The sequence below is a fragment of the Geotrypetes seraphini genome, chromosome 5 (genome assembly GCF_902459505.1).
Source record: "Geotrypetes seraphini chromosome 5, aGeoSer1.1, whole genome shotgun sequence".
Classification (NCBI taxonomy): Eukaryota; Metazoa; Chordata; class Amphibia; order Gymnophiona; family Dermophiidae; genus Geotrypetes; species Geotrypetes seraphini.
Window position 1 is genome coordinate 162,244,243 of NC_047088.1, and position 17,303 is coordinate 162,261,545.

The window sequence follows — 17,303 nt, forward strand, 5'->3', positions numbered from 1 at the left end:
TAGAAACCTAATCTTCCATTCTGTTACATCCCTTCTGGATTCTATACACTAGGTGACATACCAAATACATGGAAGCTAAGGAGGGACAGAAGAGCCTGCCCACAAACCCGAAGTCCCAAAAAAATGGCAGCAGAACGCGCTGCCACAACCATTCGGTAAAACTGGGAAAAAGCATGAAGGACCAAAAGCCGCCCTACAAATTTCATCAGGATGAATCGTGCAAGATACAGCCTACGATAATGCCACCCTTCCCATCAAGATTGCTAGAAGCAAAATCGGTGGCTGTGCACCACGGATGATGTAAGGTCAAGGAAATAGCCATTCAAATCCATCGAGTGATTGAGGATTTGGATGCCGGCCCACCTTGGTGAGGGGCAGCAGTGATCAGACAGCCCAGAACTCAAACCTATTAGGAACATCAAAAACAAATTGAAGAGGCAGCCGTGGACTGGCACACTGAGATAAAAACCCTATATGAAGGGCTAGCCCCAGTCAAAGAGATCAAATACTATCCCCGCAAATACTCCTCCCCTGGTACAAATCCAGGCTGAACAGTGACAGGTCCAAATGGAAAGAACTGCATGTAGAATAAAAAAAAAGCCACCCTAGAGGATAAAAAGAAGTACTACTCTGAACAACTATTAAGGACTCCCAATAGATCAAAAAACCTTTTCAGACTAACAAAACAGATACTCACAACATCGCAAGGAGACAACCAATGCCTTAACACTGAACTCGACAGATAAACACTCAAACTACTTCGCTGACAAAGTAGAAAAAATACAGTCTCACCTTAACTCCGCCATGCTACAGACATCATCCCTCGGCAACTCAGACAAAATAATTAAACCTACAACTGGGAACCTAACTCACTTTAAAACTGTCTCCCACAATAACATCGCCAAGATACTAGATGCTAGTCGCCCCTCTGGCTCGAACCTGGACTCCTGTCCACCTCACCTCCTGGTGATAGGGAAAAAAACCTTTGTAGACTCCAGCTTTCCCCTCATCAACACCTCTCTAGATACAGGCATAGTGCCCACAAACAGAATAATCTTGAAGAAACCCACGCTCGAACTTAACGTGTCCGGCAACTTTAGACCCGTCTCTAACCTACCCTTCGTCTCCAAGATCCTGTATAAAACAGTGCTAAATCAATTGCACTCCTTTATCAACAAACAAAGAGCCCTATCTACCTTCCAATCGGTATTCAGAAAAATTCCACAGTACTGAAACTGTCCTTCTTGACATTGACAGTTGCTGGAAACTCATGGATAAGGGAAATGTCCTTCTGGTGCTGCTGGATCTCAGCGCAGCATTCGACACTATTGACCATCCTCGCCTCACTGAAAGGCTTTCTGAAATTAGAATCAGAGACATTGCACTACAATGGCTCACATCTTTTCTGAATAACAGATCTCAAAGCGTTCTGCTAAATGATATGCATCAAAACCGAAACCAATAAAATATGGTGTTCTGCAGGGGGTTCTGCTATCTCCCCTACTATTCAATCTCTATGTTAGACCTGTCTTAGACATAGCCCACAAATATCAAATACAGATTCATTCCTTCACGGATGAAATCAAACTGTACCTACTGCTAAGAGAAGCCCGTGAGCCCAGATTGCGAAACTCCTAAACTGCCTCTCGAAAATCAAAAACCATCAACAAACTACAACAAAACGTCAAGACAGAACTCCTTTGGATTCACAAAGAACGTTGCAACCATGCCTGTCCCTCGATGTGCTGGGACTCAACTACTATAACTGCAAAAGACCATGTGTGCAGCCTAGGAATACACCTTGATGCAATCTGTCGCTTTCTGACCATATCTCCCAAGTGATATCTTCCTCATATTACTACCTACGACAACTCAGAAAAATAAGGAATTATTTTTCAGAGTCTGACTTCGCCCAACTACTCTATGCGTTGGTACTCTCCTGCACGATTACTGCAATGAACTATTCAATGGTCTCACAGCAAAGAACATACATCGTCTTCAGTGTGCTTAAAATGCAGCGTTCAAGCTTCTAAAAAACTCTCCGTGCCTGCGATCCTGTGTCCCAGACTCTAGCATTGGCTCACTGGCTGCTTGTAGCTAAATGTTGCATCTTCAAGGGCCTGATTCTAGTATTCAAATCCTTGCACAACATGGCACCAGGCTATGTGATGGCTAAGCTTCCTCCGTATGTACCGAATTGGTCTCTCCACACCCAGACTGAAATATACCTCAAAACACCCCATGGTCATGCCCTGCAACTCCAAACCACCAAACGACGTTCCTACTCCCACTACATATCGAGCAACTGGAATCGACTGAACCCTGCAGATCAGATCCCTTGAAGGACTCCTAAATTTTAGGAAAGCAATAAAAACATCTCTCATCACCTAACCCCCTGCCCTTGACCGATGGACTACAAGAAATGTATATTACTACCAGAACCTGGTATGTGTCACATAAGGAAAGCTTATAAAGTAAAATCTTGTATTATAACTATGGCAAATCCAACCTGTAAACTGTCTGTGTCAATTAGGATAAAACTTGTACTGGAAAACTTGCACTGTAAGAATAATAATATGGCAAATCTAATGTAAATTGTAACTTATTAACTATATACTATGTATGTTTAACCTGTCCCCAAAGAGCTCAGAACAGGTTACAATGGGATAGAAATCAATATAAATAAATAAATAAAATACACCTGGTCAGATCTGAAAGAGTAATAAGTGAAGTAGCTCCTCCGCACACCTGAAAGCACGCAAACCTGTACCCTGAACTTTCAGGGAGGACAGCCAAACTACTGGCTAAGCCCTCCTGAAAGAAAACTAGAGCTACCTAACTAGGAGCCTGCTCAGGTTCCACTTAACTCCTAGTCGTGAGAAAAGCCTACCACTCTTTGGCAGAAGCACCCAAAGTAGAGGGTACTTCAAGCGCAAAAGAGTCGAGATAACTACTTCCAAATAACCACTCACCATCAGGCTGAACGCTTTGAAGCCATGCCATAAGACCAAAACATTGTGGGTTCTCCAAGGACACCGGTCCTTGACTGAGAAGATATTAATAAAAAGAGAACTGGAGCCTCTTGTCCCGCTAAAGACATACGAGTACCACGTACCGTGGGTGGCGAGGCTAAACCAGAGCTATTAAAGACACCAGGCTGGAATATGTCGCTTGTCCAGCAGATGGCCTGACCTATCAGAGGCCACTGAGGGAACATCATACAGGAACTCGTGAGCCAGCCAGGGCCAAACCAATAACATCTAACCCTAGCTTCCACGCTATTCGTTGACTAAAAAGGTGCCCAGCCTTCAAGATCTCTGCTGAAGCCAACAAGATTCTCCAGGGCAAACCTCGGCTCTTGCAATAGCAGATGAAACGGCTCCTGTGAGAGGCAATGTTGGCCAAGGAAGACTGCCGGAACAGTTGCGCCTCTGGCCCCATGGGCTGCTGAGAAAGGCTGAAGAAGCGCTTTCTCCCAGTGGAATGCCGCCGCTCTGAGAGAGAGAGAGAGAAAGCACAGTTACTTACCGTAACAGGTGTTATCCAGGGACAGCAGGCAGATATTCTTGACTGATGGGTGACGGCACCGACGGAGCCCCGGTACGGACAATTTTAGAGTGATTGCACTCTAAGAACTTGGAAAGTTCTGGCATGCCGCACCGCGCACGCGCGAGTGCCTTCCCGCCCGACAGAGGCGCGCGGCCCCCAGTTATGATAAGCCAGCTAAGAAGCCAACCCGGGGAGGTGGGAGGGACGCAAGAATATCTGCCTGCTGTCCCTGGATAACACCTGTTACGGTAAGTAACTGTGCTTTATCCCAGGACAAGCAGGCAGCATATTCTTGACTGATGGGTGACCTCCAAGCTAACAAAAAGAGGGATGGAGGGTAGGTTGGCCATTAGGAAAACAAATTTTGCAAAACAGATTGGCCGAAGTGCCCATCCCGTCTGGAGAATGCATCCAGACAATAATGAGATGTAAAAGTATGAACTGAGGACCAAGTAGCAGCCTTGCAAATTTCCTCAATAGGAGTGGAACGGAGGAAAGCTACAGATGCTGCCATTGCTCGGACTCTATGGGCCGTGACAGAACCTTCTAGTGTCAGTCCGGTCTGAGCATAACAGAATGAAATGCACGCTGCAAGCCAATTAGACAACGTACGTTTAGAAACAGGACGTCCCAATTTGTTCGGATCAAAGGACAGAAAGAGTTGGGGAACTGATCTGTGGGGTTTCGTACGCTCTAGATAGTAAGCTAGAGCCCTTTTACAATCCAAAGTATGAAGAGCTTGTTCCCCAGAATGAGAATGAGGTTTTGGAAAGAAAACAGGCAGAACAATGGATTGGTTGAGATGGAATTCAGAGACAACCTTAGGGAGAAACTTTGGATGTGTACGCAGAACCACCTTGTCATGGTGAAAGACCGTAAAAGGTGGATCTGCAACCAGTGCATGAAGCTCACTGACCCTCCTGGCAGAGGTAAGAGCAATAAGGAAAAGTACCTTCCAAGTGAGAAACTTGAAAGGCGTGGTAGCTAAAGGTTCAAATGGAGGCTTCATTAAGGCGGAAAGAACCACATTGAGATCCCAGATAACAGGAGGGGCTTTAAGGGGTGGTTTCACATTGAAAAGACCCCGCATGAACCTGGATACCAGGGGATGAGCTGAGAGAAGTTTTCCATGGACCGGCTCATGAAAAGCAGTAATGGCACTGAGGTGGACTCTGATGGAAGAAGACTTAAGGCCAGAGTCAGACAAAGAAAGCAAATAATCCAACAACGTTTCCACTGCCAGTGAAGTGGGATCAAGATGATGAAGAAGGCACCAGGAAGAAAATCTTGTCCACTTCTGATGGTAACATTGCAGAGTGACTGGTTTCCTGGAGGCATCTAGAATGGAACGAACAGGCTGAGACAAAAGAGTATCATGAGAGGTCAGCCCGAGAGATACCAAGCTGTCAGGTGCAGAGACTGGAGGTTGGGATGCAGAAGGGTCTCCTGATGCTGTGTAAGCAGAGAAGGAAACAGAGGAAGAAGAAAAGGTTCCCTGGAACTGAGTTGAAGTAGAAGGGAGAACCAATGTTGCCTGGGCCACCTCGGAGCAATCAGAATCATGGTGGCTCGTTCCCTCTTGAGCTTGAACAAGGTTCTCAACATGAGAGGTAGAGGAGGGAAAGCGTACAGGAACAGATTGGACCAGTCGAGGAGAAATGCATCCGCTGCCAGACAGTGAGGAGAGTAGAGTCTGGAGCAGAATAGGGGCAGTTGGTGATTGTGAGGAGCTGCAAAGAGGTCTATCTGAGGAGTGCCCCATTGAGCGAAGATAGACTGTAGAGTTACAGGATCGAGTGTCCACTCGTGAGGCTGGAGAATTCTGCTGAGCTTGTCCGCTAAGGAATTCTGTTCTCCCTGAATGTAGATAGCTTTCAGGAAGAGATGGTGATCTATGGCCCAAGTCCAGATCTTCTGGGCTTCCTGGCATAAGAGGCGAGAGCCTGTCCCCCCTTGCTTGTTGATGTAGTACATGGCCACTTGATTGTCTGTGCACAGTAGAAGGACCTGAGGAAAGAGAAGATGTTGGAAGGCCTTGAGAGCATAAAACATCGCTCTGAGTTCCAGGAAATTGATGTGATGCTTCTTTTCCTGGGCTGTCCAAAGACCTTGAGTCTGGAACTCGTTCAAATGAGCTCCCCAAGCATAAGGAGAGGCGTCGGTGGTGATGACTAGTTGATGAGGAGGTTGATGGAACAGAAGACCTCTGGATAGATTTGAGGATACCAACCACCATTGTAGAGACTGACGAAGAGATGATGTCACAGATATGTGTCGTGAGCAAGGATCCGTCGCTTGGGACCACTGAGTAGCAAGGGTCCATTGAGGAGTGCGCAGGTGAAGACGTGCAAGGGGTGTGACATGGACTGTTGATGCCATGTGACCCAAGAGTATCATCATTTGTTTGGCAGAGATGGAATGTTGTGGAAGCACCTGCTGACATAGAGACTGGAGGGTCTGAAGACGGTTGGATGGGAGGAATGCTCTCATGAGGAGTGTGTCCAGTATCGCTCCAATGAATTGAAGTCTCTGAGTGGGGATGAGATGAGACTTGGGTAGATTGATCTCGAATCCCAGTATTCGTAGAAACAGGATGGTTTGGTTGGTGGCTAGGAGAACTGCTTGAGCGGATGAGGCCTTGATTAACCAGTCGTCCAGGTAAGGAAATACCTGAAGGTGGTGAGAGCGTAGAAAAGCAGCTACAATAAGACATTTGGTGAACACCCTTGGAGAGGAAGCAAGACCGAAGGGCAACACCTTGTATTGGTAATGACAATGATTTATCATGAAGCGGAGATACCGTCTGGAGGTTATATTGATCGGTATGCGAGTGTATGCCTCTTTGAGATCGAGGGAGCATAGCCAGTCGTCTTGATTGAGAAGAGGATAAAGAATGGCTAAGGAAAGCATCTTGAATTTTTCCTTTACCAGACATTTGTTGAGATCGCGAAGATCTAGGATTGGTCTGAGATCTCCTGTTTTTTTGGGGACTAGAAAATAACGGGAGTAGAAACCCTGCCCCTTTTGATCTAGAGGAACTTCCTCTATAGCGTTCAGAAGGAGGAGGGATTGAACTTCTTGAATAAGGAGGGCAGATTGAGGATTGTTCAAAGCAGACTCTTTTGGCAGGTTTTGGGGCGGAAGAGTCTGAAAGTTGAGAGAGTAGCCGTGGCGGATGATGTTGAGGACCCATTGGTCCGAAGTGATAACTTCCCACCGGCTGAGGAACAGAGAAAGACGACCTCCTATAGGTTGAGGCAGGAGAGCAGATATAGGGGTACTGGCTATACTTTGGAGAATTAAGTCAAAAGGGCTGTGTCTTTTGCTGTGGAGGTGGCTTCACAGGCTGCTGTTGCTGCTGTTGTCTGGGAGGCTGACGTTGTTGCTGCCGTTGACGCCTGGGTTGCTGAGCTGTTGCTGGCAATGAGCGAGCTGTGAAACGGCGTTGATAGGCTGACTGTTGTCTAAAAGGCCTTGCTGGGGTAGGCTTTTTCTTATTCTTAAGGAGGGTATCCCAGCGTGTCTCATGAGCAGAGAGCTTTTGAGTAGTCGAGTCCATGGATTCCCCAAAAAGCTCATCCCCTAGGCACGGGGCGTTGGCTAACCGATCTTGATGGTTAACATCAAGCTCGGATACCCGAAGCCAGGCCAGGCGACGCATTGCCACAGACATTGCTGTCGCTCTGGATGTAAGTTCGAAGGTGTCGTAAATGGATCTAACCATGAACTTACGCAGTTGAAACAGAGACGACAAGCAATGGTGAAAGGATTGTTGTTTTCGTTGGGGAAGGTACTTCTCAAATGAAGCCATGGTGGTAAGGAGATGTTTAAGGTAGAAAGAAAAATGAAAGGCATAATTACCAGCTCTATTTGCCAACATTGCATTTTGGTAGATCCTCTTACCAAATTTATCCATGGCTTTACCTTCTCTGCCAGGAGGTACAGAAGCATATACACTGGCTCCTGAAGATTTTTTAAGGGTAGATTCGACAAGTAAGGATTCGTGTGGAAGTTGAGGTTTGTCAAACCCAGGAATGGGAATTACTTTGTATAAAGAGTCTAATTTACGTGGGGCCCCTGGAACCGCTAAGGGAGTCTCCAAATTCTTGTAGAAAGTCTCCCTTAAGATGTCGTGAAGAGGGAGCTTCAAAAATTCCTTTGGAGGTTGGTCAAAGTCAAGGGCATCCAAAAAAGCTTTAGACTTTTTGGACTCAGCCTCCAAAGGAATAGATAAAGATTCACACATATCTTTCAAAAAACTCGAGAAAGATGAAGTGTCATGTCTAGAGGACGGGTCAGGTACAGCAGAATCCTCCTCATCTGAAGAACATTCCCCTTCAGAAAGAAAGGGTTCCTCTGAATCTCCCCACAGATCAGGATCCCTGACATGGGAAGAACGGTCCCGAGACTCTGGAGTAGATGGATCTACATGTCGGATTTTGCGCACCGACTTACCCGACCTCATCGATACTGAGCCAGGCGATGTAATCGGTGGCACCGGTGCCGAAGTCTGCACCGACTGATGTTGAGCTCTCGGCTCCGGTGCGAGGACTGGCATCGATACCGATGAGGTCGAGTGAAGCGGTACCGAAGGAGTGGATGCAGACAGCACAGGCTGTTCCACTATCGGTACCGGCTCAGTGCGGACCGGCACCGGAAGGTTCGGTGCCAGGATAGCTGGAAGGAGCTGTTGTAATTGCTCCTTGAGCTTCACCTGGAGAATGGCCGCAATACGGTCATCTAGGGATGGCACCGGTACCGCCTTTTTCTTCTGCGGTGCCGCTCGACGCCCCGGAGATGAGGAGCCCGATGTCGAGGGACTCACCTCGATAGGGGCGGAGCGCTTCCGCTGGCGCCTCACAGTCGGCAGGATTGGGCTCACTGCACTCGAGACCGGAGGACGCTCCAGCGGGGAAGGCTTCTTAGCCGGCTTACCTGAATGCTGGGACGCCGGTGCGGTGTTGCGCGGCGTCGAAGAAGAGGGTGCCGACTGAACCGGTGCCGAAGCCGGAGTCGATGGAACGGGATCGGACATCTCGGCACCGAACAGTAATCGCTGTTGTATTTGGCGATTTTTTAAGGTTCGTTTTTTAAGTGTGGCACAGCGGGTGCAGGTGGAGGCCTGATGCTCAGGAACCAAACACTGTAAACACCAGTTGTGTGGGTCCGTGAGAGAGATAGGCCGAGCACACCGCTGGCACTTTTTAAACCCTGGCTGAGGGGGCATGAACGTAAAAACGGCTTCAGCCAAATCGAAGGCCGAGGCCTCGATGGTGGCAGAAGGCCCCGCCGGGGAAAAACCAAATTTGAATAAAAAAAGAAAAGGTTTTTTTTTTTTTTTTTTTTTTTACACAAATTAAAGAAAAAAGGAAACAGGCAAAAAGCTAAAAAGGTTTACGCGAGCGGGAAGGCAAGTGAAAAAAATTTTCAACAGCCGTTGAAAAATGCGTCTTCTTAGCTCCGCGGAAACTAAGAAACTGGGGGCCGCGCGCCTCTGTCGGGCGGGAAGGCACTCGCACGTGCGCGGTGCGGCATGCCAGAACTTTCCAAGTTCTTAGAGTGCAATCACTCTAAAATTGTCCGTACCGGGGCTCCGTCGGTGCCGTCACCCATCAGTCAAGAATATGCTGCCTGCTTGTCCTGGGATAACTAGAGTTCCCTCGCGATGTACATATGCAACCTCTACGGCAGCGAAGAAAACTTGCATTGCTGATCTTTCTGAAAAGGCTGAAGAGCGAGTAGCGCCAGCCGAATGCCCAAAGCTCCAGACAAAAGGTCCACCAACATTGCATACCAGGAGTCCACTACCCCTGAATGGAGTGGGCTACACAAGGAGCCCACATCCCAACAGGCTGGCATTCATGCTAAGAGTAAACTACAGTGGAACCTTGGTTTACGAGCATAATTTGTTCCAGAAGCATGCTCGTAAACCAAAATACTCGTATATCATAGCGAATTTCCCCATAGGAAATAATGGAAACTCGCTTGATACGTTCCCCCCCCCCCCCCCCGAGGCCAGTGGCGCTGCTTCCCCCCGCCCGACCAACTTGAAACTTACCCCCCATCTGGCACCGGCACGCAGCCCACAGGAAGTGCCGGTGCCGCTTGAAGAACTTCCTGCCTCTGCTGGGCTTTGAGCATGCATCTGCGCATGATCAAAGCCTTCTAATTCTCCCTCTCGCCGAGAATTAGAATGCACAGGGCGGATGGAATTACCTGTCGTGCTGAGTCACGAAAGCCATGAAGGCTGCCCCGCCAAGCTAGCTGAACGTTTGGTCACCTGCTTCAGCAAGGAAGAGTCTAAACTGGATGCTGTTCCTCCCCCCCCCCCCCCCCCCACCAGCGCTACACAAAAATGCTCTAAAAGCGCTAAAAATGCACAATCCTGGCAAGAATCCACTAGAGGAGAGCCCAAGGACTCCATCCTAGCAAGTTTTCAGCCAATTTTTTACAGATCTGTAGAAGGAGGGAGCTTTACAAATGAAAATTGCTAAAAATCCAAGATGACCACCGTCACAAAATTTGTGCCAAATATCACAATATTTTTCACATTTTTCAAACGTTAAAAATGGCGATTTTAGGATTTTTCAGGAGGGGGAACATTCAGAAACACTCAAAACCTCACTTTTCACACCTCCCCCAATGTCTTTCACAGGCTTGTGTATGTACTGTGACCTGAGAAGATCAGTTAGAAATGCTGCAAGCTTGCCTGTATTCAGCTCTTTCATAGTAGCTGGATGAGAATAATCACTGCCACAAAGCTGGAAATATTCCTTCAAAGCTGATCTTGGGGCTGTCAGTCAGACTCCAATGTCTGACTATACCTCCACCCTTGCAGACCATCGGTTGCACACCAAAACAGGCAGAGGCATGACGATGCAGCCGGCACCCTGCGAGACATTGCTGAATCTCCTAAGGGCCCCTAACAGCCTATGCTTGATGCTGAACCTCCTAAGGGCCCCTAACAGCCTGTGCTTGACCACTGATTAACAGTAGGTAAGCCACTTCAGGGATGACCCTGAGTTACAGATAAAACTATGCAGGCTGGCCAACAGGTACCCAAAAAGGGATTGGCCCGTCAGCTACAGACCGAAGTCTGTGAATTCTCAAGCAGGCAGAAAACTTTAAAATCGCTCAAGCACTAAATTACATCAAATTAAAACAATGAAATGGGGAGAGCAGAACACAAACAACTGCATCCATGCGTTGCAGAAGGATAAAACTGTAGAGGGTGCTAAACTGATCAGTGAAGTACTATAGAGGCAGAGAGAAAAATCCAGAGTGGATTCCTTCTGCTACCATGCGACTAAAGGGAAATAACCCTACTATCTAGAATGTCTCACCTACTGCACTGGAATATTTGTTGGCAAAGTTTGTAAAAATAAAATGTTTTATTGTAAATTTCTGGAATAAAAAAAGAGAATTGACAAAAATGCTGAATGCATTGTTTAAAAATGGACCCCTACAAATCTGCGTCATGAAAATCCTTAACATAGATTTTAAAAAACCCATCACAATAATCCCATGTTTGCTCTATTACAACAAAATCTTTTGGTGAACTCTGAACTTCAGCCATGCAACAACTGTATTGAAGGTTAGGAAAGATTTATGATACAAGAGAGAGACAACCACCAGTACTGAACTAAGGCCTAGATTCACTAAGCTCACCGTTGTTGAGCGATCCGTGGCTGAGTCTTGCCGGGTGACCGATTCACTATACAGTACTCATGCAAATTATTTGATCGGATGCATGCCCCACACCGACCCCACAGATCGCTGCAGAGCGATCCTGACGCATGCACAGACCATCCACTTTGCCTGTAGCTGTGATCCGCGCATGCACTTGCTCTCCACACAAGCAAGGTCAAAACAAAGGGTGAGGGGTGGCATCGGTACAGACAGGTCCCAAAAGGAAATTGTGCAGGCAGAATGGAACAGAACACTCTTTGCAGCCATAATACGGAACAGAACACGCTCTGAACCCATGAGTTAAAACCACGACCTCGCAGAGAGCAGGGTGCTTTTTGCACAAGGGAGATGTTTTATTTTGATGGTTTTCAGGGCTGGGATTTCAGGGCGGCACAAAGCAGGACAGTCGGCAAGGACGTGAGCGACTGGTCCTCAGCAGTCGCTTCTTTTTGGATCGGCAAGCCCAATTGGAGTTCCAACTTCTGTTTAGTGAATCACTGCCTTCCTACTTATGCATGCCATTTCCCCTCATTTGCATGTGTGGATTGGATAGAAGGTTAGTGAATTGGGTCGGAGTCAGAGAAGGGTCGCAAACTGGTCGGGACATGATCGGTGAGCTTAGTGAATCTAGCCCTAAATTATTTTAGGGCTCCATTTACAAAGCCATGCTAGAGACTGCTGTGCATCAAATTTGACACAGCCTATAGGAATTTAATGGGCTTCACTGTGGAGGCATGGCATTTGCCACACAGCAATCGCTGGTATGGCTTTGTAAGAGTAGTCCTTAATTTTGTCAATCCTGTGTATTCAACTCTAGAATTCTTAAAAACAAAGAAAAAACCCTCACACATACGGGATGAAAACAGAAGTGTATTTTATTCATGGCGAAAAATGGTTATTTTCAAACTGTTTCTAAAAAAGCAGACCATACCTTGGTGGCTCGTATTTGATTGTGAATGTCAGTTAGCTGTTGGATTTTGTATTCCAGCTCTGAAATCTGAGCTTGAAGCCACGTCCAACGACTGCCGACTCTAGCTCGGTCTACGAGCCATGTCCATTCTGAACTATAGTCACTGTAAACAAGACAAAAGTTAGCAAAAGTAAGTCTAGATAAGTTTTAACACAAACACCATTCGTATCTCATTTTGAGAACTATAACTTTTCATGCAAATCTAAAATATTTTTTCTGGTTAAGGAAAGTCTTCTTTGTAAAGAGAGCATTATGTGTTTTAAAATCAAAGAAACTAAACCGTGTGCGGGTCACTGAGTCAGAATACCCCCTCAAACCTTCTCCCAACACAGCGATGCGCGAAACAAGATCTTGCAGGAGGCGGCGCGGGACTGGGCAGGCAGCCTTGTGCACCGCTCTGCCGCAATGAAAAAGATGATGACTCAGCTGCAGTAGCAGTCACTGTTCGCGGAGACCAGGCAGGCAGCCGCATCCAGCGAGGGAGGGCGCCAGAATGAATAAAAAGGTAACAGGGGGGGTATTCGTTCCATAAGACACACCCTTATTGCTTACAGGACGTGCCTCTCTTCACAAGAAGCATGTCCTGTAGACAAGTCATCTGGCGCCGGCACCTCTCCTTTTCCCTAGTGTACCTCAGCACACCAGAAATCTCAGAAGGCACACAGTTTGCGATACACTGCTCTAAATCTACTCTATTTTTAAAGCCTTTTTCTCACTATATTAGAATATTTTTCTTTACTTTAGTAACAGGTATATTTTTGATGTATCTTTCTTATAAGCATTGCATCTCTGCTATATTAAGTCTATTTCTGCACAATATATTCTTTATGCAACTACTCTTGGGCTATCATTGGCATTAATTTCACCTCCTAAGAGGGCACTGAACTCAGGACCTCTGGCAGAATGTAGGGCTGCCACCTTACATTCAGGTGCTGGTCTGCTACAACACCCCCCTACAAAACCTTACACATGGCTTAGAGAGAACCTTGGTGGAAAGATTGGGAAGAAGATCATACCTGGGTAAGCTGGCAATATGGATAGGAAGAAAGGCCAAATTAAGGAAGAGAAATGAATATACATGTATTAGGTACCCAAATGTTTTAGGAGGACCCTGTTGAATGTGTTAAGCTGTCCCCTAATGTGGTCAAATTTTTGCCCTGATGCATACCAGTTTCCATGCAAGTCAGCATGCTGGCACTACAATGCCAAAAGTCCTTGGCTTGGGACTTCCATCGTCAGGTTGGCTAAAGCAGGGGCTGCTACAAGGACAGAAGACATAAATTCTAGGGGAAGAGAGAGTTGTTATCACTTCATTAGGAGTGATGCTGAAGTCGGGATCCATTTACTGTATATACTCAAATATAAGTTGATCCGAATACAAGTCGAGACCCCCATTTTCCCCCCAAAAAGGAAGAAAAATGGTTGGCTCAAATATAAGTTGGGCGGCTTAATATTCAAGTGCCCTGCCCTGTCAGGCATTGCACCCAGCCCTCTTCCCTTTCTCCCTCCCTGTCAGGCTCTGCACCCAGCTCTCTTCCGTTCCTCCCTGCCCTGTCAGGCTCTGCACCCAGCTCCCTTCCCCTCTTCCCTGCCAGGCTCTGCACCCAACCCCCTTCCCTGCCAGGCTCTGAACCTAGCCCCCTTCCCTCCCTCCCCTGTCAGGCACTGCACCCATCCCCCTTCCTTCCTTCCCTCCCATGTGAGGCTCTGTCCCAGCCCCCTCCCTCCCCCATTAGACTCTGCACCCTGTCCCCACTCCCTGCCCTGTCCTCATACCTCATCTGCCAATCCCTGGTGGTCCAGAGGTGCAGCGGGCAGGAGCAAGATTTCCGCGCTTCTGCCCCGCTGCTAACTCAGTCAGTGGTGGCTGCCCCGAGATTGGATTTCTTCAGCTGGTGAGCAGCACTGAGCAGGAGTGTGTTTTGGCCAATTTTTTGGCTCAAAAATTCCAGTTTATATTCGACTATATATGGTAATTCAAGGACTTTCTGTATATTTTGTCTTTACCATAGGATGTATATTATTCATGTACTCAAATACTTTATTGTTTTTATCGTTGTATGTCCAGCTCTTCTTTATAGTAAACCGCCTCGAACTACTTTGGCGGTATATAAACTGTTGCTGGGGGTTGCAGTCAAGATGATTGTAGCAGAATTCAAGAAGTAAAGAATAATTTCAGGAGGAAAATTTCATAAAATATTAACCAGGTAAAGATGGGCTTTTGCTTATTCCTTGAATGGATCCGTGAAGTTGAATTTGTTTTCAGGGAGATTTGTTTGGTATTTGACCCAGACTGGCCACTTTTGGATTCGATGAATCTTGGTCTAACATAACATAGCTTTTCTTAGGTTCCTCTGTTTCAGTGACTTTCCTAATCCAGAGAATATGTATCTTGGCTCCCTTCTGAAAGCTGTCAACCATATAATAATAATAATAATTTATTGATTCTAGCTTAATTTCAACAATATCAGTTTGTACCAGCCGTGCTTCAAGCGAAGTGTCTACTGGTTTAAAATAGTGCTTTCCTCTGAAGAAGTAGTTGAAAATATCCAATTAGGAAGTAAGCAGCTGATTTTATAAGCAGTCTTGAGTAAAATACACCCACAAATCCGGGGGTGGGGAGCAGGAGGGGGTATATCTTTTGTTTTGGTATTAATTCCTGATGGTAATGTTGGATGGGGGAGGGAATTTTATTTTTTGTATATATTCTGATTGTTTATAAGTGCTTATTTGATTATTATTATTTGTATATAAATTGTATTGCACTTTTTTGTTGGCATTAAAAACTAAATAAAGTAAAAAAAAAAAAAAGAGAGAAAAACACACTTCATGGACTGGACTGACGATTACAATATTTTGGCTGTAAAACTAAATTTGGAAACATCTAACTTGAGTACTGGTAACCCGACAAGTGGTAAAACTGCACTTTATATTCTATGTGCAGAGATTTTTATATTCTAGGTGCAGAGATTTTTAAAAGCCACTTTACATTCTTCCCAGTGTTTCATAACAAAATAAAAAAAATAGCAAAAACATTAAAAAAATTATATTTAAAGCAGAGCGTAAGCATTCTGCATCTGCACTGTGCCCTTAACAATGAATTTTGCTTCTTCGTTCTAGCATGTCATAAGTTATTATGCTTCCATTTGTTTTACTTTATATAATTTAACTTTTTCTTCATCATTTACACAAATGGATCCCATAGGAGGATCAAAATTTCCCTTTCACATGTACCATTCTTTCTTAGAGCTGCTATAAGAAACAGCTAGGTGACTAATATCAAAGTAAACAAGGAAGAGAACAGTTCTTGCCCCTTCAAGCCATCAGATAATAATAATTAAACTGAAACTAGTGTCTGAGGAGAAGAGCAAGTTATCCATTTTCCAGATAATATACTATTCACTAGCTCAGTGTTGTGTACAGGGACTTACAACTAACTCCATAACACTAAATCCTAAACTTAAAAATACATCTCTCAAGCAGAAAGCAAAGTTACTTACTGTAACAGGTGTTATCCAGGGACAGCAGGCAGATATTCTCACATATGGGTGATGTCATCCACAGAGCCCCGATGTGGACAGCTTCACAAGAAATCTTGCTTGAAGAACTTCAGAAAGTTTGCGATTGCCGCACCGCGCAAGCACGAGTGCCTTCCCGCCCGACGTAGGGCGTACATATCCTCAGTTCAGATAGCTAGCTAAGAAGACAACCAGGCGAGGTGGGGAGGTAGTGAGAATATCTGCCTGCTGTCCCTGGATAACACCTGTTACGGTAAGTAACTGTGCTTTATCCCAGGACAAGCAGGCAGCATATTCTCACATATGGGTGACCTCCAAGCTAACCAGAATGGGATGGCAGGAGTGTTGGCGTTTAGGAGAATAAATTTTGTAATACTGTTTGGCCAAAATGGCGATCCCATCTGGAAAAAGAATCCAGACAGTAATGTGAAGTGAATGTATGAACCGAGGACTAAGTGGCAGCTTTGCAGATTTCCTCGATAGGTGTAGATCTAAAGAAAGCTACTGAAACTGCCATAGCTCTAATTTTGTGGGCTGTAACTCAACCCCCTAGATGCTGACAAGCCTGAGCATAGCAAAACGAGATGCAAGCAGCCAACCAGTTGGAGATTGTTCTTTCAGAAACAGGATGCCCCAACTTGTTTGGATCAAAGGAGACAAAGAGTTGAGGAGAAGATCTACGTGACTTAAGTCTTTTGCAAATAGAAGGCCAAAGCATGCTTGCAGTCCAGAGTATGAAGAGCTGATTCTCCAGGATGAGAATGAGGCTCGGGAAAAAACACTGGAAGTACAATTAATTGATTGAGATTAAAAGTAACAATTTTTGGTAAGAATTTTGTATGCGTGCAGAGAACCACCTTGTCGTGATGGAATACTGTGAGAGGTAGGTCCGTTACTAAAGCTTGCAGCTCACTAAACCTGCGAGCAGAAGTGAGAGCGATGAGAAAGACTACTTTCCAAGTGAGATATTTCAGATGAGCCGTAGACATTGGTTCAAATGGAGGCTTCATCAATTTAGCAAGAACAACATTGAGATCCCAAACCACTGGAGGTATTTGAGAGGTGGTCTGACACTGAAAAGTCCCTTCATATTCAGTATTTAGTACGTATACAGATGATATTATGCTTTGTATAACACCAAACTCTATTCCCCACATCATGAAGGTAATTGAGTCCTATGCGCAGGTCTCTGGCTACAAATTAAATACAACTAAATCTGAATTAATGCCTCTAAACTGCAAAGAAGATAAACAAAATATCAATTCCTTTGTTTTTGTTTGGAATGCAAACAAATTCAAGTATTTAGGTTTTTTCATAGGTCCAACTTTGGAGGATACGGAAAAACTAAACGTGGATGACATGCTATCCATAATAAAGGTCTTAATACATAAATGGTCACCATTAAAAATTACCTGGTGGGAGGCGCTTGGCCACGATTAAAATGATGATTCAACCCAAAATCAACTACATATTAAGTATGTTGCCCTTTTTATTACACAAGAATGTATACCGTGATATTGAAAACATGTTGAGCAAATTCCTGTGGAAAAATTGCCAACCATGGTTAGCATTGCACA

At 45.5% G+C, this 17,303-nt stretch overlaps 1 protein-coding gene across 8 annotated transcripts in view; it reads right to left on the reverse strand.

The window, feature by feature from the left end:
- Window positions 1-17,303, reverse strand: part of KANSL1L (KAT8 regulatory NSL complex subunit 1 like) — a 321,832-nt gene that overhangs the window by 270,333 nt on the left and 34,196 nt on the right. For all 8 annotated transcript variants that reach the window (XR_004539416.1, XR_004539417.1, XM_033944251.1 and 5 more), the window contains exon 3: window positions 12,170-12,311. Coding sequence is in view for 6 of the 8 variants with exons in the window: in XM_033944251.1 (XP_033800142.1) it covers window positions 12,170-12,311 (142 nt within the window). In the remaining 2 variants the exon portion in view is untranslated. The remainder of the gene's footprint in view (window positions 1-12,169; window positions 12,312-17,303) is intronic.